The 23,151-nt window shown below is 41.6% G+C and overlaps 1 protein-coding gene across 1 annotated transcript in view; it reads left to right on the top strand.

Moving 5' to 3' along the window:
• Clspn (claspin) overlaps window positions 1-17,605 on the top strand; it is a 36,966-nt gene extending 19,361 nt beyond the window's left edge. Inside the window, exons 10-25 of the mRNA XM_042684665.1 lie at window positions 2,671-2,918; window positions 5,105-5,280; window positions 5,384-5,448; window positions 5,966-6,165; window positions 6,506-6,660; window positions 7,845-8,071; window positions 8,634-8,745; window positions 12,094-12,169; window positions 12,897-13,000; window positions 13,278-13,442; window positions 13,544-13,665; window positions 14,137-14,264; window positions 14,612-14,717; window positions 16,128-16,210; window positions 16,452-16,613; window positions 17,054-17,605. Of these exons, the coding sequence (XP_042540599.1) occupies window positions 2,671-2,918; window positions 5,105-5,280; window positions 5,384-5,448; window positions 5,966-6,165; window positions 6,506-6,660; window positions 7,845-8,071; window positions 8,634-8,745; window positions 12,094-12,169; window positions 12,897-13,000; window positions 13,278-13,442; window positions 13,544-13,665; window positions 14,137-14,264; window positions 14,612-14,717; window positions 16,128-16,210; window positions 16,452-16,613; window positions 17,054-17,164 (2,240 nt within the window). The 3' untranslated portion in view covers window positions 17,165-17,605. The remainder of the gene's footprint in view (window positions 1-2,670; window positions 2,919-5,104; window positions 5,281-5,383; window positions 5,449-5,965; window positions 6,166-6,505; window positions 6,661-7,844; window positions 8,072-8,633; window positions 8,746-12,093; window positions 12,170-12,896; window positions 13,001-13,277; window positions 13,443-13,543; window positions 13,666-14,136; window positions 14,265-14,611; window positions 14,718-16,127; window positions 16,211-16,451; window positions 16,614-17,053) is intronic.
• The last annotated feature ends 5,546 nt before the right edge of the window (window positions 17,606-23,151 follow it).

The raw sequence follows: 23,151 nt of genomic DNA, 5'->3' as shown, positions 1-23,151 counted from the left end.
GTCCCTCAGCTCTACAGCTCAAGGTTAGCACTCTACCATTTGAGCAATAGCGCCCACTTCCAGCTTTTTCTGCTTATGTGGTGCTGAGGAATCAAATCAGGGGCCTCATACATGCAAGGCAAGTACTCTACCACTGAACCACCTTCCCAGCCCTTTTCAAAACTTTTTAAAACATCAACATCATACTCTATTGAGTATATTCAACATGAGTTGTTTAAATATAGTCCTTTTGATAGATATCTTGTTCCAGTTTTGGGTGGTTGCATCCAATGTTGTTTCCTAGTACCACATAGATATTGATGTAGCTGGATACAGAATTCTTGCTAGTGGAATTATTGAGTCAAACTTTGATGTATATCACCTATTTGTCCTTTAAAGTGGTTATACCAATTTGTATTCAGAATCAGTTTATAAGAATTCCTGTTTTCTCCTATTAATAGTGGGTAGTGTAAAATCTAATATTTGCCAAGCCAATGTAAAAAATAATACCTTATTTTTACTTGAAATATTATATTTTGTATATTTTGCCAGCCTGGGTCTTGAACTTTGGGCTGTCCCTGAGCTGCTTTTGGCTAGTACTCTACCACTTGAGTGATGCCACTCCTGGCTTTTTCTGTGTATGTGGTACTGAGGAATCAAACCTAGGGCCTCATGCATGCTAGGCAAGCACTCTACCACTAAGCCACATTCCCAGCCCAGTAAACATAATTATGATTCATTAATAATATATGAGCATTTTTCTATAAATTACTGGTTCATATTGTTTACCAATTTTATTCTTGAAAGGTTTCTTTCTCTTTAACAAAAATAAATTTATCAGTGTTTTTTTTTTTTTTTTTTTTCAGTTGTGGGGCTTGAACTCAGGGACTCGGCACTGTTCTTATGCTCAAGTCTAGCTCTCTATCATTTGAGCCACAGCTCCACTTCTGGCTTTTTGGTGGAGGTTTATTGGAGAGAAGAGTCTCATGAACTTTCTTGCCTGTGCTGGCTTTTGAACCACAATCTCAGCCTCCTGAGTAGCTAGATTTTACAGGCATGAGCCACTAATGTCTTATTCAGAAGTTCTCTTTTATGCTTCAATTCATAATAATGGCCATATGTTAAAAATAACAAAAACCTTTTTTTTTTTAAGTTTTAGCAAGAATTTATTTTATTTTATTGGGGGGGGGGGGGTCCGGTTGTGGGGCCTGAACCCTGGGCCTGGGCGCTGTCCCTCAGCCCTTCAGCTCAAGGCTAGCCCTCTACTTGAGCCACAGCGCCACTTCCGGCTTTTTTTTTCTTGCTTATTTGGTGCTTAGGAATCGAACCCAGGGCCTCATGCATGCAAGGCAAGCCCTCTAACCACTGAGCCACCTTCCCAGCCCCAAGAATTTATTTTATTGTAACAGGTTAAAGGAGGGAGAAAAAGGAAGCATTTCTTATTCCCCATTCAGGAAATGGGAGTTAAAGACTTCCTAAAGGGCTGGGAAGCTGGCTCAGTGGTAGAGCGCTTGCCTTGCATGCATGAGGCCCTGGGTTCAATTCCTCAGCACCACATAATCAAAAAGAATAAAGCCGGAAGTGGCGCTGTGGCTCAAGTGGTAGAGCGCTAGCCTACCACTTGAAGCGCTAGCTACCACTGAAGAGCTGAGAGACAGTGCCCAGGCCCAGAGTTCAGGCCCCACAATCGGACCCCCATCCCCCCCCAAAAAAAGACTTCCTAAAGTCTTTTTTTTTTTTTTTTTGTCACTCGTGGGCCTGGGCGCTGGCCCTCAGCTCTTCAGCTCAAAGCAAGCGCTCTACCACTTGAGCTACAGCGCCACTTCCGATTTTCTGGTGGTTTATTGGAGATAGGAGTTTCTCGGTCTCTTCTGCCCGGGCTGGCTTTGAACTGCGATCCTCAGATCTCAGCCTCCTGAGTAGCTAGGATTACAGGTGTGAGCCACCAGCGCCCGGGATTCCTAAAGTCTTTGATTTTCCTTTTGGGCTATAGCAAGAACATTTTAAAATAATATTCTATATTATTTGTATATTGTACAACTAACATTGTACAATAATTATTGTATAGATATATATTTTATATTTTATATTCTTTATGTAAAGTTATACATATTGGGGCTGGGAAGGTGGTTCAAGGGTAGAGTGCTTGCCTTGCATGCATGAGGCCCTGGGTTTGATTCCTCAGTACCACATAAGCAGAAAAGGCTGGAAGTGGCGCTGTGGCTCAAGTGGTAGAGTGCTAGTCTTGAGCTGAAGGGCTGTGAGGGACAACGCTCAGTCCCAGAGTTCAGGCCCCACAACTGACAAAAAAAAAATTATACTTAACGTCGGTGGGTGGGGGGAGGGGGGGGATGGAGAAGGATTGGGATTGGGGGGGAGGGGGGAGGGGGGAGACTGGGAAGAGATGTGAAGGGTAAACCAAAGGAGGAGGCTGCAATGCTTGGTAAGAAATGTACGCATTATCCTGCCCATGTAATTGTAACCCCTCTGTACAGTATGTTCACAAATTAAATTAAATTAAAAAAATTATACTTATTATTAATTATTGTAAAATCAGAAAACAGTTTTGAGAATTGCTTCCATCTCTGCTTAAAGAATATTTTTAGAGGTGTCTAAAGTATATACTGTATGATTCTAATAATATGTAGTCAGTCATTTTTTTAAACATCATGTCAACATATTTCTGCTCAGGTGAAAAGCTGCAGATGTTAAAAGCTAAACTGCAAGAGGCAATGAAACTCCGAAGGTGTGAGGAACGTCAAAAGCGCCAAGCATTATTTAAATTAGACAATGAAGATGGGTTTGAAGAGGAGGAAGAAGAAGAGGAGATGACAGATGAGTCTGAAGAAGATGGAGAAGAAGTAGAAAAAGACGAGGAACTTGAGGAAGAGGAAGAGAAAGAAGAACCAGAAGAGGAGGAGGAAGAAGGCAATCAAGAGGTTTCTGACCATTATCTAATCTTGTTACTTGGTCACGTGTAAGAGAGAAAATTGGTTTTAAATAAGAATATAAGCATAGCTGGGCCCTGGTGGCTCATGTCTGCAATCCTTCTATTTATGAGACTGAGATCTGAGGATCACAGTTCAAAGCCAGTCTGGGCCAAAAAGTCCCGGTGATACTCCTATCTCCAATTAACCACTAAAAAACTGGAAGTGGAGCTGTTACTCGAGATGGTAGAGCACTAAAGCCTTGAGAAAGAATTCAGGGATAGCATCCAGGCCCTGAGTTCAAGCCCACAATGGACAAAAAAAAAAAAGGGCTGGCAAAGTGGCTCAGTGGTAGAGTGCTTGTCTTGCATGCCTGAGGCCCTGGGTTCCATTCTTTAGCACCACATAAGCAAAAGGAAAAAAGCCGGAAGTGGCGCTGTGGCTCAAGTGGTAGAGCGCTAGCCTTGAGCAGAAGAGCAGAGGGACAGGGCCCAGGCCCAGAGTTCAGGCCCCACAACTGGACCCCCCCCGCCCCCCCCCCAAAAAAAGTATAAGCATGTTCAAATGTATGAGATTTTAAGAGGATAATGAAGATAGCTATCTTGTTTGTGCCTAATGCTTAGTGGTTAGAGCAACTAATGAAGGTGCTTTACTACTTGAGTTATCTCCCAGCTACCAGGGAAATTGATATTTATTGTCAACACTGTTGAACATTTGCAGTTCACAGAGCTGGATCCTCAGTTTCTTCCTGTTAATTTACATATTTTAATATAATACTAATAATTAAAGTGGCTTTATCCTTATTTAGTTTTCCCTATTTAGATTTTTTTTTTTTATCTTAATTTTGGATAGTTTGAGATCTGTAACAAATTCTTGGGCAAGCAAATCCTTGCTAAATCAGTCTCATTCTTTGTTAAGGAAGGTATCTATAGAAGGGCCTGTTGCCTTTGTGCAGAGTTGTTTCTGCCCAAAGAAGACAAGTGAGCATATGACTGTTAGGTGATTAGGTAAAAGTTTTCTTGGGGCTGGGAAGGTGGCTCAGTGGTAGAGTGCTTGTCTTGTATGCATGAGGCCCTGGGTTTGATTCCTCAGCACCACATAAACAGAAAAAGCTGGAAGAAGCACTGTGGCTCAAGTGGTAGAGTGCTAACCTTGAGCTGAAAGGCTGAGGGACAGTGCCCAGGTCCAGAGTTCAGGCCCCATGACTGACAAAAAAAAAAAAAAAGAAAGAAAGCTTTCTTGTTTTTATGTACTAGGATCACTTGAAAGATTAGGTTAGCATTTAGGCTTAGGTAAAAGAAAAAGAAGTGGCTGAGCTGGGCAGCATATCATATTCTATGTTGATTTGAAATTAATAGTTATACTACAGGGGCTGGGAAGGTGGCTCAGTGGTAGAGTGCTTGCCTTGCAAGCCAGAGGCCCTGGGTTCAATTCCTCAGCACCACATAAGCAAAACAAGCAAAAAACCGGAAGTGGCGCTGTGGCTCAAGTGGTAGAGCGCTAGCCTTGAGCTGAAGAGCTGAGGGACAGCGCCCAGGCCCAGAGTTCAGGCCTCACGACCGGACCCCAAAAAAAAAAAATAGTTATACTACAACCCTTATGGCCTCAATAAAATAAAAACCCAGTTTTCCTTCATAATCTTGTAGCAATTTAGGTAGAGTACCAGATAAAATGAGTATAAAGGGCTCTGAAAGTATTGGAGGAAACGGTTTTTTTTTTTGGTTTTTTGTTTTGTTTTGTTTGCAGTACTAGAGTTTGAACACAGTCTTGTACTTGTTAGACAGCTGCTCTACTATTTAAGTTATGCTCCCAAGCATCAGGGAAAATTTTTTTTATTTTAATGGTCAGATTCTTTCTTCACATTTATCTTTTCAGATTAAGGTGTAACCAAGCTGCTGTAATTCAGCTAAACATCAATTTGCTTTTAAACTTTTTTTTTTTTTTTTGCCAGTCATGGGGCCTGAACTCTGGGTCTGGGCGCTGTCCCTCAGCTCTTTAGCTCAAGGCTAGCGCTCTACCACTGGAGCCACAGCGCCACTTCCGGCTTTTTCTGTTTATGTGGTACTGAGGAATCGAACCCAGGACCTCATGCTTGCAAGGCAAGCGCTCTACCGCTGAGCTACCTTCCCAGCCCCTGCTTTTAAACTTTTTAACTTGTATTTTTTTAATTTTATTTTTGGATTGCATGATCGGTAAAGAGTGCAGAATTCCTTCTTGGAAGTGAAGACATAGAAACTAAAGATGAGAAAGAAATGGATAAAGAAAATAATGATGGCAATAGTGAAATTGGCCAGTCAGTTGATCTCTCTGTTCCCAAGCCTCTCTCATCAGATTCTACCTTACTTCTGTTTAAGGACAACTCTTCCAAGATGGGGTAAGTAATTCTCCCTAAGGAAGTATAAAATTACCTTGGATTTCTTCTCTTCTAGTAAGAAGTAGGAACAGATACTAAAGCAACTTACCTTCTTATTTTATAGTTACTTTCCTGCTGAAGAAAAATCAGAAACAAATGAAAGCTTAGGAAAACAGCCTAGCAAATTGTGTAAGTAGTAGTTCTTGTGTAGAGCTTATTTTTTCTTTATTCCTCCAACTTCGATATACAAGGGCTATAATCCCATTTCTGTAATCTATTTTGTAATTTTGACTCCTTCTGAGAGGGACTTATGAATTAAAGTATTTTTCTTGGCCCATTTTTTTTTTAAACTTAGAAGTATTTCATTTACAGTGTACTTTATTGTGTGTTGATTTGTTAATTGAATGAGACATGAATATTCTATAGATAAAGGAAGGTATATAATTGACTAGATAATGAAAAAACGAGGGATAGCTAGGCAGGGGGAAAAGAACTTTCAAATGTTGCTTAGTTCAAAGTAATAAACCCTGACTATGGAATGTTATAGTAAATTGAAGGCAACTTACCTTTAACTTAATGATTTGAAACCCATAACTTGAAGAGTTTGCTTGTTTTTACCTGATAGTTTCATCCTCAGCTCTTCTCCCTAAACAAATCCATTTAATTTCTATAATCATACACTTAAAAGGTACTTCTCTTTGTTTAGATGAAGATGATTCGTGTTCATTGCTAACAAAAGAAAGCAGCCACAATAGCAGCTTTGAGCTGATTGGCTCCACAATTCCATCCTATCAGCCTTGCAACAGACAAACTGGCCGAGGGACCAGTTTTTACCCGACAGTAGGAGGGTTCAGATCCCCTTCCCCTGGGTTATTTCGAACCAGTTTGGTCAGCTCAGCTTCTAAGGTAAGGTGGTAAATTTTTCTAATCTCCTCCTCCTTTTGCTTCCCACGTTGCTAAATAAAGTATGTCCCAGGCAACTAACACCTACCACCTTAATGCTGAGCTTATGTGTATGTTCAGCTTTAAAAATCCATTGCCTTTGTGTATTAAAAACAAGCTTCATCTAGCATTCTTACTTTCTTGGAGGTATTTTTCTTTAGGCCTCTCTTGGCTATTCATTGTCCTCAATTACTGTTGCCTGAGAACAAATGAATTATTGCAAATAGCAACTTCTGTTGTTGTCATGACACTGAATGACATCTGCAAAACGTTTTGTTATTGTTTGTTTTTGTTTTGGTGCCAGAGTTCAGGGAAGCTGTCTGAGCCTTCACTTCCCATAGAGGATTCCCAGGATCTGTATAACGCCTCCCCAGAGCCCAAGACACTTTTCCTAGGAGCAGAAGACTTCCAGTTCTGTTTAGAAGATGACACTCAGAGCCAACTGTTGGATGCAGATGGGTAGGTAGTTTTGTGTTTCTGTGGGTGGGAATGGTGCTGAGTACTGTTTAATTTTTGTTTAAAAATAAATTGTGCTTCTGTCACTCCATCTGTGCTTTCTCTTCTGAGAAAGAGAAATTGTACAGACCATTAATACTGTATCCTATAAGTTTGAACAAAGTCTCTCCAGAAAATAAAATGTAAATAACCCTTATTAACATTTGTATTCTTTGATCTCTTATTTGAAATATATAAATCTTAGGCTAGCGGGTAGAGTACTTCTTAAGAGTCCTTAGTATCTTTCCCCGAATCCCCCAAAAAAGAGACACAAGAAAGAAAAGAAAATTCATGAAATACATGCATCTTGTATTAAAAGGGCATAGAATTTTTCTATGTGCATTTTCCTATGCTATGATTGTAAGATTTTACAAGTCACACACTGCTGGCACATTATAGGACACTACAGTCTGCTCTAGTATCATTGGAAGCCAGTGATTATCCTTTACACTTTACCTTTTGAATGCCACCTTAATCTTCCACAGACTCTTTTTTTTTTTTTTTTTGTCGGTCGTGGGGCTTGAACTCTGGGCCTGAGCGCTGTCCCTCAGCTCTTCAGCTCAAGGCGAGCACTCTACCACTTGAGCTACAGCGCCACTTCCGGTTTTCTGGTGGTTTATTGGAGATAGGAGTCTCACGGTCTTTCCTGCCCGGGCTGGCTTTGAACCGCGATCCTCAGATCTCAGCCTCCTGAATAGCTAGGATTACAGGCGTGAGCCACCAGCGCCTGGCCAGACTCTTTTTTTTTTTTTTTTGGGTCTGGTCATGGGGCCTGAACTCTGGGCCTGGGCGTCCCTCAGCTCTTCAGTTCAAGGCTAGCGCTCTACCACTTGAGCCACAGCACCACTTCCAGCTTTTTTTCTTTTTGCTTACGTGGTGCTGAGGAATCGAACCCAGGGTCTCAGGCATACAAGGCAAGCGCTCTACCACTGAGCCACCTTCCCAGCCCCCACAGACTCTTTTCTCCCTTTTTAGGTTAGTATGAGGGTAAGGTTCAAACCTTCAGTGGTCTGGTTTAGATTCAGCTTCTAACTCTGGTGTTAGAAATGAATTTAGAGTTTTTTTACCTACTATTTTGCATTTTCTTTTCTTTTTTTACTTTGCATTTTTCCTGTAGCAATTCTTAACACTATTCATTATACTTTTAGATTCTTAAATGTTAGAAACCACAGGAATCAGTACCAAGCTTTGAAGCCTCAGTTGCCATTGGCCAGTATGGATGAGAATGCCATGGATGCGAACATGGATGAACTGTTGGATTTGTGTTCTGGGAAGTTTACATCTCAGACTGAAAAATGTCAGCCCACAAAAAGTGATAAGAAAGAGAACATGGAGGAACTTTTGAATCTTTGCTCAGGAAAATTCACTTCTCAAGGTAACTGGTTTACCATAGCCAAATTATAAGTCATCATCCTTGAGAAGGAAGCCTATGTCCTCTTGGGTGAAAAGTTAACAGAAAACCAGACAGTGATGGAATCTTGCATGTTGATAGAATTCACCACTTAGCTTCTGACTTTTAGAACTCTAATGTTCTTGGAATGGTAAAATGTCAACTTACCAAGGCTTTAGCTTTGTCAAAATGATATATCATTTATCGTTAATCTATGTACAAAGTTTAGAACAGTGTCTGTATATAACAAATTTCACATAAATGTTAACTTATTTTTCTACCAATCTTCTCCCCTTCTTCCTGCTCCCCCAACACACACACACACACACAGCACACACATACCTTCTAGAATATGAGTTCTGTGAGAGAATTAGGATCTTAATTCACTCCCATCTCCCTAGTAAATAAGGATTTGTTGAATGAATAGGTGGAGAGCTTTTTGGCAAGTTTACTGTAAAATGCTATTAACCTGAGTATCTTTTGGTGGCTGGGAAGATAGAATAAAGTTGTTATTCCTCAGTGATGAATCTTTTGCTTGTTGATATAGATACCTCCCCTATGGCTTCATCAGAACTGACTAAGCAGGAGAAGGAGAATAGCATTAGTGATCCAATGGAAGAAGCACTTGCTCTTTGCTCAGGTTCTTTCCCAACAGACAGGTGAGTCTTAGAGATTGATGAGAACTTGAGAACCTAATCTTTTAGTATTAGGTTTTGTGAGTGAAACAATGACTGGTCATCTTGAAGGTTAACATCTTGTCAGAGACTTGGCAGAAAGTATTTGATTCTCATATTTATATAGTAAAAAAATAATACTTTAGTGAAGAATAGCTTTGCCCTTCCTCCCTTCCTTCCTTCCTTCTTCGTTTCTTTTCCTTTCCTTTCCGTTCCCTCCCCCCCCCCCCCCCCCCCCCCGCTCTCGTTGTGGGGCTTGAACTCTGGGCCTGGGCGCTGTCCCTCAGCTCCCTCAGCTCTTCAGCTCAAGGCTAACACTCTGCCACTCTGCTAACACCCAGTGCCACTTCCAGTTTTCCGGTGGTTACTTGGAGATAAGAGTTTCATTGATGCTCCTGCCCAGGCTGGGCTCTGTACTGTGATCCTCAGATATCAACCTCCTAAGTAGCTAAGATTACAGGTGTAAGCCACCAGCACCCAGCTAAGAATAGCTTTTTAATAAGGGGGCAAGAAGGCTGGGCACCAGTGGCTCACACCTGTAATCCTAGCTACTCAGGAGGCTAAGATTTCAGGATCGAGGTTCAAAGTCAGCCTGGACAGGAAAGTCTGTGAGACTCTTATCTCCATTGAATCACCAGAAAACCAGAAGTAATGCAGTAGCTTAAAGTGGTAGAGCATTAGCCTTGAGCACAAAAGGTCAGGTGACAGCACCCAGACCCTGAGTTCAAACCCCACAAATGACAAAAGGTGGGGGCAAGAAATAAACACATAAGCCAGGTCCCGGTGGCTCACACCAGTAATCCTAGCTACTGAGGAGGCTGAGATCTGAGGATGACGGTTCAAAGCCAGCCCAGGCAGAAAAGTCCATGAGACTCATCTCCAATTAACCACTAGGAAACTGGAAGTGGTTCTGTGTCTTAAGCAGTGCTTATTATCACTAATCATGATGAAAATGCAGATCAGAACCACAATGATATACTGCCTCAAATCAGGAGGACCATGATAAAAATAAATAACAGGGTTGGGGATTTAGCTCAGTGGAAGAGCACCCTTTGGTAAGTTTGGTATTCAGCTCTGAAAAAGATAAAATAAGACAAGTAAATTTTTAAAAAGTAAAAATAAACGTTGGTGAAGGTGTGGAGAAATTAGAAACCTTATGTATAGTTAGAATAAAAAGTAGAAAACAAGGGCTGGGAAGGTGGCTCAGTGGTAGAGTGCTTGCTTTGCATGCATGAGGCCCTGGGTTCGATTCCTCAGCACCACATAAGCAAAAAGAAAAAAGCTGGAAGTGGCGGTGTGGCTTAAGTGGTAGAGCGCTAGCCTTGAGCTGAAGAGCTGAGGGACCAGAGTTCAGGCCCCACGACCGGACCCACAAAAAAAAAAAAGTAGAAAACAAGCCAGGCGCTGGTGGCTCATGCCTGTAATCCTAGCTACTCTGGAGGCTGAGATCTGAGGATCACGGTTTAAAGCCAGCCCGAGCAGGAAAGTCCAAGTGAGACTCTTATCTCCAATAAACCACTCGAAAACTGGAAGTGGTGCTGTGGCTCAAGCTGTAGAGCACTTGCCTTGAGCTGAAGAGTGCAGGGATCGCGCCCAAGCCCAGAGTTCAGGCCCCACAAAGGACCAAAAGAAAGGGGGAAAAAAAGTAGAAAACAGTGTGAGAGTTCCCGAAATTTAACATAGAATCACTACCACCACCCCCTTTTTTTTTTTTGGTCACACTTTGTGACAATCAATGGAAAAGAGCCTGAACCACTGGAACCAATTTCCTATGGATTTGTGGCATAATAGATGAAAAAATAAATCATCTAGGGTATTTTTAAAATTACCATCTGATCCAGCAATCCAACAACTTCATATTTTAGTACAAACTCAAAGTAAGTGTCAATAAAGACCCAGACAATTTGTATACTCATATTCAAAGCATTCCTTACAATAACCAAATTGTGGAAGAAACCCAACAGTCTGCTAACAAATACATGAACAATGGCAAAGTTAACTTTTCAAGAAAGGGCATTCTTTTTTTTTTTGGTGAGACATACTCTTGCTACCCTCATACAAGAGCCTCCTGCCTCACCCTCTTGAGTGCTAGAATTTCAGATGTGTGCCACATCAATCACTTAGACCTAGAGGAAGGAAATCCTGCCACATATCACAATATGGATGAACCTTGAGGATATTATTATGAGAATATGAAGCCAGTCACAAAGAGACAAATATTATATGAGTCCCCTTTATATGGTATTTTGAATTGTCAAATTCATACGCATCAAAAGTAGAATATAGCCAGACATGAGGGCTCATGCCTGTAATCTTAGCTACTTGGGAGGCTGAGATCAGGAAGATTGGAGTTCAAGGACAGCCAAGGCAAAAACTTTGAGAGACCTAATTTCCACCAATAGAAAGCTGAATACAGTATGGCCTGTCAATTTGTTTCCCTGCGAAACATAAATAGAATTGAGGTCCATGCTGGCTTAAGCAAAAAGAGCTAGGGATGTGGCTCAAGCGGTAGAGTTTCAACCTAACTAATACTCTGGCCTGAGTTTATCCCTGTACTAGCAAGAAAAAAGGAGGAGAAGGAAAAGGAGGGGGTGGTGATTTGGTGGGTATGGACTTTCAGTTTACAAGATGGAGAGAGTTTTAGAAGTTACTTATACAACAGTGTAAATTTATACTGAACTAGGTATTATGGTAAATTTTTTTTTTTTGGGGTCCGGTCGTGGGCCTGAACTCTGGGCCTGGGCGCTGTCCCTCAGCTCTTCAGCTCAAGGCTAGCACTCTACCACTTGAGCCACAGCGCTACTTCCGGCTTTTTTTTTTCTGCTTATGTGGTGCTGAGGAATCGAACCCAGGGCCTCATGCATGCAAGGCAAGCGCTCTACCATTGAGCCACCTTCCCAGCCCCTACTATGGTAAATTTTATGTGATGTTTTGCACCACAGTTAAAACAAATTTTTGCTGGGTGCCAGTGATCAAACCTGTAATCCTAGCTACTCAGGAGGCTGAATGAAATCAGAGGGTCACGGTTCAAAGCCAGCCTGGGCAGGAAAGTCCGTGACACTCTTATCTCCAATTAACCTTAAGAAAACTGAAAATGACAGTGTGGCTCAAGTGGTAGAGTGCTAGTCTTGAGCTGAAGTGCCCACGGACAGTGCCCAAGCCTGGAGTTCAAGCCCCATGGCCGACAAAAAAAAAAAAAAATTTAAGTAGGCAAGATATCTTTATCTTTTATTTCTTAAAGAGTTTATTGATATTAATAAAGTACTTTTAAGTTTTTAAATTAGCCAGATACTTTCAACAACTTATTTATTGGTTCATTGATTTGTATTTTAGAGAGGAAGAAGGTGAAGAGGAGGAAGTTGGAGACTTTCGGCTAGTTCCAAATGATAGTGAGTTTGGTAGTGACGAGGTGAGTATGAAGAGAAAGTAATTGAACTCTGTGTGTTACTACTCTCAGGCTCTTTGTTTGAATTCTTAGGAATTCTAAGTTTGGCATTTGATAAGTAATATTCTATAATGGAACATGTAGGCAGATGTTTATAAATCGTAATCTCAGTTCTCAGAAGGCTGAGGGAGGAGGCTTGAAAATTTGAATGTAGCCTGGTCTCTAATGAGACTCTGTCTCAAAAAAGCAAAAAATAAAAACAGGAAAAAACAAAGGCTATTAATGACTAAGACAAGGGAGTATTAGCCTCTTATAAATGCTATTTGAAGCCAGGTGCCGGTGGCTCATGCCTGTAATCCTAGATACTAAGGAGGCTGTGATCTGAGGATCAAGGTTCAAAGCCAGCCCCCAGCAGGAAAGTCCCTGAGACTCTTATCTCCCATAAACCACTAGAAAACTGGAAATGGTGCTGTGGCTCAAGTGGTAGAGTGCTCGCCTTGAGCTGAAGAGCTGAGGGACAACGTCCAAGCCTATAGTTCAAGCCCTATGACCCACAATCAATCAATCAATGCTATTTGAGGGGTTGGAGTTGTGGCTCAACCCCTGGCTTGGTGCCAGCCAAATGAGCAAAAGCATCAGGAACTGAGTTTGAGTCAGGATCTCACAAAAACAACAACAAAAACAATTGCTGTTTGAATTAAGGGCATATTTTATTCTACTTAACTCTGGGTATGATACTATGGTTTTATAGGATGAACACAGTGACTCTGGTAATGAAGATACGGCATTGGAAGACCATGAAGATGATGATGAAGAAGAGCTCCTTAAACAATCTGAGAGGTTGAAAAGGCAAATGTAGGTCTTTTTATAAATCCATTCTTTGACGGCTAAAAAGTCAGGTCTCTAGCTCTGCATTTTGCCGGTTAATTGGAGATAAGATCTGTCTCACCAACTTTTCTGCCTGAGCTGGTTTTGAGCCACAATTTTCTAGATCTCAGCTTCCTGAGTAGCTAGGATTACAGACATGAGCTACTGGTGCCCAGCTATCTTATCATTATTATAGGTATCTTAACATTGTTTTTTCTCATTGTATCCATTATCTTATTTTCTATTCTTCAAAATTGTTTTCTAGGAGATTGAAGAAATACCTGGAGGATGAGGCAGAGGTATCAGGAAGTGATGTGGGAAGTGAAGATGAGTATGATGGACAAGAGATTGATGAGTATGAAGAGGATATAAATGATGAAGTACTTCCTTCTGACGAGGAACTGCAAAGCCAAATCAAGAAAATACACATGTTTGTATCCTAACAAGTCCATCTAAGTAATATGGTGTTTCTTAAGCCAGGGCTATCCTGCCACAATGGTCCTGGTTTTGAGCACTTTATTTCTCTTGTAGGAAAACCATGTTGGATGATGATAAACGTCAACTACGTTTATATCAAGAGAGGTACCTTGCTGATGGGGATCTACACAGCGATGGTCCTGGGAGAATGAGGAAATTTCGATGGAAAAACATAGGTATCTTGATTACTGCTTTCAGAAACAAATGGTTCCATTATACATATTTGTCCAATTTAAGATGATAAATGGAGACTGGGAAGGTGGCTCCGTGGTAGAGTGCTTGCCTTGCATGCATGAGGGTTTAATTCCTCAGCACCACATAAGCAGAAAAAGCCAGAAGTGGCACTGTGGCTCAAGTGGTAGGGTGCTAGCCCTGAGCTGAATTGCTGAGGGACAGCGCCCAGGCCCAGAGTTCAGGCCCCATGACTGCCCCCCCCCCCCCAAAAAAAAAAAAAAAAGATGATAAATGGCAGTCAAAAAGAAAACAAGCACTGTGGAGGACTTCACTATAACCATTGTTTTCTGATAGTGGGTGGGAATAGGATGGGAATGTCAATGTATAGTAAATTATAATAGTATATTTTATGTCTGATCACCCTCTCCTATGAGACTATAGAATGCCAAAACCCTTATCTTTCTTTACTTTAGATGATGCTTCTCAGATGGACTTGTTCCACAGAGACTCTGATGATGACCAGATTGAAGAACAGCTTGATGAGACAGAAGCCAGATGGAGGAAAGAGAGAATTGAAAGAGAGCAGTGGCTTCGGGACCAGGTAGAAAGTTTCAGAGAATTGCCTATTCTGACCCCAGTTATGAAGATGAGAGGTGCCAGTCAACTATCTTATAAGAAGAGTTTCAAAATCCTAAGCATAATATTACTACTAATCCTTTTAATAATTGTGTTTTGCTTTTTGCATTGAGATTACCATGGACACTTCTTTTAGTGTTTGTTCAAAATCTTTTTTTTTTTTTCCTTACAACGAGCAAAGGTTGTAAAAAACCAAACAGACAATATCCCCATAACCAACTTCACCACCCAGGTTATGTTAACAATTTACAAAAGGTAAATTTTTACAGAAGGTAAAGTTTTCAGTTGATGCTCTATGATTTTTATTTTCAGGCCCAACAGGGGAAAATTACAGTTGAAGAAGAAGAAGAAATTGGGGAAGATAGTCAATTTATGATGCTAGCCAAGAAAGTCACAGCCAAAGCACTGCAAAAGAATGGTGAGTTCTTTTTTTTTTTTTTTTTTTTTTAATTGTTAAAATACTGTACAGAGGGATAATAATTACATGGGCAAGATAAGGAGTACATTTCTTATCAAGCATTGTAGCCTTCTCCTTTGTTTCCCCTTCCCATCCCATCCTCCCTCCGCACCACCCCCCCATGGTGAGTTCTTGTTTCTTCTCAGAGTCTAGCTGTTCAGGTTATTAGTGTTGGAGCCTTGGAACGACTAACTTTAGGGGCTGTTTCAGCATAAGCTTTGTCTAATATTGTCTTAAAGAGGCCCCATAGAGGTGAGTAGAGATGGTGAATTTAGATCTTAAACTATTAAGCAAGTGGTTGTATAGTGTAGCTTGTTTTGCTTGCTATTCAAACTCAATAGTAGTGAATTCTGGCCAGAACTATATAGAGCTGGGATTTGAGCCCAGGTATACCTATCTCCAGAAATGGATTTCTTGATCACTACTGCACACTCTTAAACTATTCTTGTTAATGATTAAGTTCAACATAGTTGTATCTTTGCTTAGGAAAAAATAAATGTTTTAGTGGAGCCAGGTACTGTTGGCTCATGCCTGTAAACCTAGCTACTCAGGAGGCTGAGATCTGAGGATTGGGGTTCAAAGCCAGCTGGGCTGCCCATGTAATTGTAACTCTGTATGGTATTTTCTTTTCTTTTTTTTTTTTTTTGTCGGTCGTGGGGCTTGAACTCTGGGCCTGGGCGCTGTCCCTCAGCTCTTCAGCTCAAGGCGAGTGCTCTACCACTTGAGCTACAGCGCCACTTCCGGTTTTCTGGTGGTTTATTGGAGATAGGAGTCTCACGGTCTCTCCTGCCCGGGCTGGCTTTGAACCGCGATCCTCAGATCTCAGCCTCCTGAGTAGCTAGGATTACAGGCGTGAGCCACCAGCGCCCGGCCTCTGTACGGTATTTTCATAATAAAAAATTAAAAAAAAAAAAAGCCAGCTGGGCAGGAAAGTCTGAGACTCTCATCTCTAATAAACTACCAGAAAACCAGGAGTGGAGCTGTGGCTGAAAGTGATAGCGTGCTGTATTTGAACAAAAGAGTTCATGGATAGCCCAGGCCCTGAATTCAGGCCTATGACAGAAAAAAAAAAAAATTTAATGGAAGAAGTGAGTAGTCTATAAGCCAATGTTGAAAACATCACAGAACTGAGATTAGTAGCCAACCTAGGAAATAATACTAGGAAAGGAAAAATATGTCCAGATCCATATAGTAGAAAGAACTAGTCTCTTCTTGATAATCTTAAAGCCACTATAGTTGCAAAGAGGCCATTATAAAAAAATTCTTGTGTCTTTAGTTATTGATTTTATCCCAGGGTTTCTTAGCTGTTTAAATGTAAAAATCAGTTCTACCCAGATTTGACCAGAACAGCCTCCTGTCTTTTCTTTCCAGCCAGTCGGCCTGTGGTTATTCAGGAATCAAAGTCTCTTCCCAGTAATCCTTTTGAAGCCATCAGACCAGGACATGCTCATCAGGTTAGTTGACCATGTTAGTCTGACTTTATGGTCAAGAATAAGGCCCAGGTCAACCTCTGTCATTAGAAGAGGGCAGTGGCCTCAGAAAATGGAAGTAGGTATCAAAGAAGCCTGCTATTTCTTTTCTACTTGAATAGTGTGGCAATGTGTCCCCTCAATACCCAAAGGAAGACGGAAGGACCAACTTTTTATTCCTTGCTTGGCACTTGGGATTTAATACTAATGATTCTTCTTTCTTCAGCCAAAAACAGGCTCACTGCTAAACCAGCCCAAAGCTGTGCTTCAAAAACTAGCTGCCCTCTCCGACCTCAATCCCAGTGCTCCCCGAAATTCAAGAAACTTTGTTTTTCATACAGTTTCTCCTGTGAAGGCTGAGGTGGCAAAGGAACCATCTAAGTCTCAGGTAGGAAATTTAATAAATAATGTGGTACCTCCACAAAGCAGAATTTATTTATTTTAGTTAAAAAGAACAATCAGAGAGCCAGGCACACCTGTAATTCTAGCTACTCAGGAGGCTAAGATCTGAGGTAGAAAAGTCTATGGAGACTTCTGTCTCCAACTAAAAATACCAAAACCAGAAGTGGAGCTGTGGCTCAAGTAGTAGAGCACTAGCCTTGAGCAAAAAGAAAGTCAGGGACAGAGCCCAGTGCCTGAGTTCAAGTCCTAGGACCAGCATTAAAAACATAATAATAAAAAAGCAAAACAAGACAAGAATAAAAATTCTGGGATTTTTGTTGTTGTTGTTGTTGTTTGTATTGTTAACCAATCATAATTTTAACTATGAATTGCTTACTTACTAATTGAAGGTTAGTACCTGTATGAATCTCCCTCTTTGCTTTCTAGGTGAGGAGAAGGGGTCCATCATTAATGCCATCTCCTTCTCCTAAACGCCTCAAAACAGATGATAGCACTTCAAGATCAAAGCAAAGCATCTTCAAATACTTGGAAAGCTAACAGCATCAAGAATAACAGAATCTCTGCTCAGATTGTTTTGAGAGGTTTCTGGTACTGAAGATTGGAACCAGTGATCTCCTTTCTTCATAATCAATGCATTAAGATTATGAAGAGACTCCAGTTCTTTCAACTATATGGGTCTGGACATCTTTTTCCTTTCCTAGTATTATTTTGTAGGTTGGCCACTCAGTTCTATGGTATTTCCAGCATTGGCTCATGAAATATTTAAGTGAAGTCTCACTTACTCCATGAAGCTATTGACATTTTTCCCTAACAGTTTCCTGGGTTGATACCTCTTTGAGATAGAAATAATTGGAGGATGAGGACGAAGAGAAGGAAAACGTGGCATTACAAATAATTGCAAAGCTAGGAGCCCGTAATCCTAGCTACTTTGAGAGGCTGAGATCTGAGGATCACAGTTCAAAGCCAACCCAGACAGGAAAGTCCATGAGATTCTTATCTCCATTTAGCCACCAGAAAACTGGAAGTGGCACTGTAGCTCAAATGGTAGAGTGCTAGCCTTGAGCTGAAGAGCTCAGGGACAGCTCCCAGGCCCAGATTTCAAGCCCTACAACCGACCCCCAAAAGAAAAAAAAATACAGAAAACAGCGAAAACCAACACCAACATGACCTTTTTATATCCAAAAGATTCATACGATGGTGACCACAATTCAGTGAAGGAAAAACTTAGATAGAGGGCCTAGGGACCAGGGCTGTTGTATTAGTTTTGTCCCTTTCATTTGCCTGTATACTTTCCAAGGTAGTCTGAACTTTCTAGTTAGCTTTTCTGCTTTTATCATAAGGACTTTCTAATAATAAGTCCTTAAATTAGGATTAACAGTTTTCTGGACTAGCATTCAGTTTGGAAAAATGTTAGCCCTAATTTTCTAGAGTTAAGAGATGAAGAAAAAGGGTAGTGTCTGAGCTAGGCGCCAGTGGCTCACACCTGGTCTGAGACCTGAGGATCACAGTTCAAAGCCAGCCCAGGCAGGAAAGTCTGTGAGACTCTTTATCTTCAATAAACCACTAGAAAACCAGAAGTGGCGCCCCACAACTGACAAAAAAGCCAGGGAGCAGTGTCTGTCCACATTAAGTAATCTGTGGAAGACAAACCTTTCCTGAGACTGAATTCTCAATTTGAAACATTCCAGGACCTACCCTTGTCATTCTAACAGGAAGAGGCATAACCATTATTTATTCCATCTCCTGGGTTAAGTATGTTGCCCTGACCAGTCAGAACATTTTAGTTATTTGTTTGCTAATTTTTTAAAATCAGGATTGGACTTGAGAAATTTGATGAGATTTCTGTTTTTCACTGGAAGATGGGGAGGACCAAAGGACATAAAGTTTTCTAATATTCAAGATGCTGACTTTGACAGAACTCATGTTTGTATATTTGTAATCTTATAGTGGGGAAATGTGTATAAAGCTATTTTAATATGTGTGTAGATTTTCAATAAATCTCAAGGTCTTGAAGGCTGACTTGCTGTCCAGCTTGAATGCCTATCTGATGTTGAAAGATGTCCTTTTCCCAAGAAGGGCCTTGGCATCTGGAGTGAGAGGCTGCTGCAGTTGTCCCTGCACTGGCTTCTTAGTCACTGTGGATTGACCATGCTGACATAGTGGTTGGTTCAGTGCAGGTAAGGAGAAGAATTTACATAAGTAGTACCTGTGGTACAGCCCTTTCTCTTAGTTTTCTTTATGTGTACTTCATGTTAGCTGTGGACTCAAGGTGAAGATTCTTGCCTCTTTCCTTCAGCTCTCTAAATAGGCTACGCAGGTCCTTTTGCTTCTCTACCTTCTCTTTTTTGGAAGAGTATAGGGTGCCACTGGGCATTAAACTCAGGATCTTGATCAAGCTAAGCAAGCACTCTACCATTGAGCTCTTAACCTCTGCCTCCCACCCACCCACATACATCCATGTGCCTTATTGGGGGAAATGGAGGAGATTGGAATTAAATCATCAGTGCCTGAAGAATTTGAGAAGCAAATGATTTCTCTTTGAGGCTCCAATAATAACTGTACTTTTGGGAGAAAGAAAAATAGTACTTAACTCCAAGGCACTTTTCCTCATGTCAGTACAGCTGCCACAAGCGGCTAAGCCTCACCTTGGTAATAGGATTGGATCGAAGAGTTCTGACCTGACACACATACTCTGTCCAAAGCACCAAACTATCAGCATCTGTTGTGTTGTAATGAAATTACAGAGCCCCAGGGCCTACCATTATGGCTTCTAGTAGGACTCAGCTCTACTAGCTTGAAAATTACTGTTTGGACAGATGATAGGCCAACAGTTTGGGAGTAGAGTGTGCTCAGAGTGAATCCTTTCATCCCCTTGGTTCATGTATGAGTTGGGATATGTGGTATTGTCCCTTAAACAGGCCTCTTCACTTCATCTTATTCATTTTGTTTTCAGTTTACATCTAGCAGAAACTAAATGAAAGTCTCTTCTATAAAGCATCAGGTTATATTCACCAAAGCTCTAGAGGTATGGTACCAACTCAGATCTCTGTGGGATTCCCTCATTTTATCAACTGCTTCTCTACAAATTTCTCCCCACTTTGAGAATTACTAATGGTCAGGCCAGAAGACATTTTTTGGCAGTCAGTATTGGGATTTGAAAGCAAGTGCTTTCCCATAACCCTTCCTACCACCACCACCCCCCCCCCCCCCCCCCCCCCCCGCTTTAGTTTAGCTTGTTTACTATCAGTTATGGGGCTTGAACTCAAGAGCTTGGGCACTGTCCCTGAGCTCTTCAGCACAAGTCTAGTGGTCTACCACTTTGAGCCACAGTATCACTTCCTGTTTTCTGGTGGGTAATTGGAGATAAGAGTCTCATGGACTTTCCTGCCCCAGCTGGCTTTGAACCAGGATCCTCAAATCTTCAGCCTCATGAGAAGTTAGGATTACAGGTGTGAGCCACCAGTGCCTGACCACTTTATTTATTTATTAGATAGAGTCTCTCTTTTTGCCTGGGCTGTTGTCAGACCACAATGAATGCTCCTACTTATGACTCCTCTGGTAGTTGGGATCATGGGTGAATACCATCATTCCTGGTTTACTGATTGAAATGAGGTCTCACCTAATCTCTACCTTCTGAGTAGCTGGCATTACAGGTATGAGTCACTTGAACAGTGACTCATTTGGTCATTTGGCCATAAGAACTTTTTAATGGGTGTTTTCTGTTTTTATCTCCCCATGTTTTACCTGATAACTGCAGCTTCCTTTCCTGGGATTTGTGCACCTAAGGGGAGATAATTCTTAGAGCAAAGCTGACATAATTCTATTGGATTATATTATCCCTGAGATAGTATTTATCTTCTTTCTTTGTATCTGACTCAGCCTGTCACACAACCTCCATAACTCCAGGCAGTCAGGAAAACTGAAGAGCATTCTTGATAACTCCTTAACTTCCATAATTGGACAATATCCAGGTCCTGTTAGTTCTTTTCTAATTGCAGCTTGAACCAGCTCACATGTTCCAGCTCTACAGTCATTCTACCCCAAAATGCCACAGTAATTTACCAAGGTAGAGCAGTAGCCTCCTGATGTCCCCACTTCTGCTTTTGCTTCTCTTTCCTCCAATCTGCACAGCAGCCAGAAGGTAACCTTTATATACACGTAATTTGGAGGATGCACTGCTCTAGTTAAAGCCTTTCAGTAGGGGGTGGGTGACAGTGGCTCACACCTATAATCTTAACTACTCAGGAAGCTGAGATCTGTGGATTGTGGTTCAGAGCTAGCCCAGGCAAGAGAAGTCCATGACATTAGACTATCTCTAATTACCCAACAAAAAGCTGAGTTGCAGGTATGGCTCAAGTGATTAAAGAGTACCAACCATATGTGAAAAAGCTGAGCAAGAGCACAGCCCTGAGTTCAAACCTCAGTTCTCTGTCTCTGTCTCTGTCTCTGTCTGTCTGTCTGTCTCTCTCTCACACACACACACACACACACATAAAATCCTTTCAGTAGAGTTTTTTACATCTTGCACAAGCTAGATGAAAGTCTCTTCTATAAAGCCTCAAAGTATATGAGTTATAGCTCCATGGTAGAGTGTGTGCTTAGCATGCACAGGCCCTTGGCTCAGTCACTGGCATCAGTGTCTTCCATCACTCTCAGAACAAAGCTTGTCGCCTAGAAAGCCTTGCATGATAAAATTCTGCCTCTCATCACCAGTCCACTCCCTTTACATTTGGGTCTCAGGGCCTTCTAAAGTTTCCTCCCCATTCCCAGATTGCCTTCTTTCCAACCTCCCTTTTTATCTGGCTAATGTATAATTCTCAAAATGTTAGCTTACGTCTAATTTCTCAGGTACTTCTGACCCATTCTACTCTTGTATTTAGTAACTATTGTAAACATTTACTACTCTTTTGGGCTTTTTCATCATGATTTGTCTGCTATATCCTAAACATGCTATATCCTAAACTATGTCTAATTTGTTTAGAAGAAGAAATGAGGTAGGCACGGCTCACGCTTATAATCCTAGCTCCTCGGGAGGCTGACATCTGAGGATCACAGTTCAGTCAGCCTGGATAGGAAAGTCCATGAGAGTAGTCTCCAGTTAACCACCAAAAAGTTGGAAGTGGAGCTGTGGCTCAAGAGGTAGAGTGCTAGCCTTGAGCAGAAAAGCTAAGGGACAATGCCCAGGCTCTGAGTTCCACCCCCCAGGACCAACATACACACACACACACCACATAGTTCACACCTGTAATCCTAGCTACTCAGGATACTTGAGATCTAAGGTTTACAGTTTAAAGCAAGCCCAGGCAGACAACTTCAAGATATTTATCTCAGCCAGGCGCTGGTGGCTCACGCCTGTAATCCTAGCTACTCAGGAGGATGAGATCTGAGGATCACGGTTCAAAGCCAGCCTGGGCAGGAAAGACCATGAGACTCCTATCTCCAATAAACCACCAGAAAACCGGAAGTGGCGCTGTAGCTCAAGTGGTAGAGCGCTAGCCCTGAGCTGAAGAGCTGAAGGACAGCGCCCAGGCCCAGAGTTCAAGCCCCACAACCAAGCAAAAAAAAAAAAAAAAATATATATTTATCTCTAGCCAACAAAAAAGCTGGAAATAGAAATGTGGCTCAAGTGGTAGAGCTCCAGCCCTGAGTGAAAAGCTAAGAGAAAGCTCAGGCCCTCAGCTCAGCTCCAGTACTGACACCAATTTAAAAATGAAAGGAATAAATACATGCATACTTTCGGGCTATTATGCTTGGCACATACAGGCTCATGCCTGTAATCCTAGCTACTCAGGAGGCTGAGATTGGAGGATCGTGGTTTGAAGCCAACTGGAGCCGAAAAGGCCCTGTGAGACTCTTTATCTCCAGTAAACTACTCAGAAAAAGCCAGAAGTGGCATTGTGGCTCAAATTGTAGAGCGCTATCCTTGGGCACAAAGGTTCAGGGACAATGTCTCTGAGTTCAAGTCCCACAACTGACAAAATAAATATAAATTATCCAACAGGTGTTGGAAGCCTGGAAGCGTTAATGGTGAAAAGCTTGGAGTTGAGTTAAACAAGGTTTTCTGATGTCAGTATATAGGATTGAGGTGATTATTTTGTAAGCTCTTGAGATCTTTGTGAGTCCTTGTTCTATGTGAAACTTACAAGTGGCCTGACCTTATGTAAGCCATTTGTCTCTGAATTTTTTCCCTCAACTATAAAATGGTTGGTAGGCTGAGAATAAGACTTCAAACCTGCAGTCCCAGCTACTTGGGAGGCAGAGATAGGAAGCTCTCAGTCTGAAGTTGCACCAGCAAAAGCTCAAGATCTTAACAGAAAAATAAAACACTAGGGCTGGGAATGTGGCTTAGTGGTGGAGTGCTTGCCTAGCATGCATAAAGCCCTGGGTTTGATTCCTCAGTATCACACACACAGAAAAAGCTGCAAGTGATGCTGTGGCTCAAGTGGTAGAATATAAAACAAGCTCAGGGACAGTGCACAGGCCCTGAGTTCAAGCCCCAGACTGGCCAAAAAAAAAAAAAAAAG

This window comes from Dipodomys spectabilis, unplaced genomic scaffold, assembly GCF_019054845.1.
Source record: "Dipodomys spectabilis isolate Male_0828 unplaced genomic scaffold, ASM1905484v1 ptg000002l, whole genome shotgun sequence".
Taxonomy (NCBI): domain Eukaryota; kingdom Metazoa; phylum Chordata; class Mammalia; order Rodentia; family Heteromyidae; genus Dipodomys; species Dipodomys spectabilis.
Note: the sequence above shows the minus strand (reverse complement) of the source record. Positions and strands in the feature narration are given on the sequence as shown.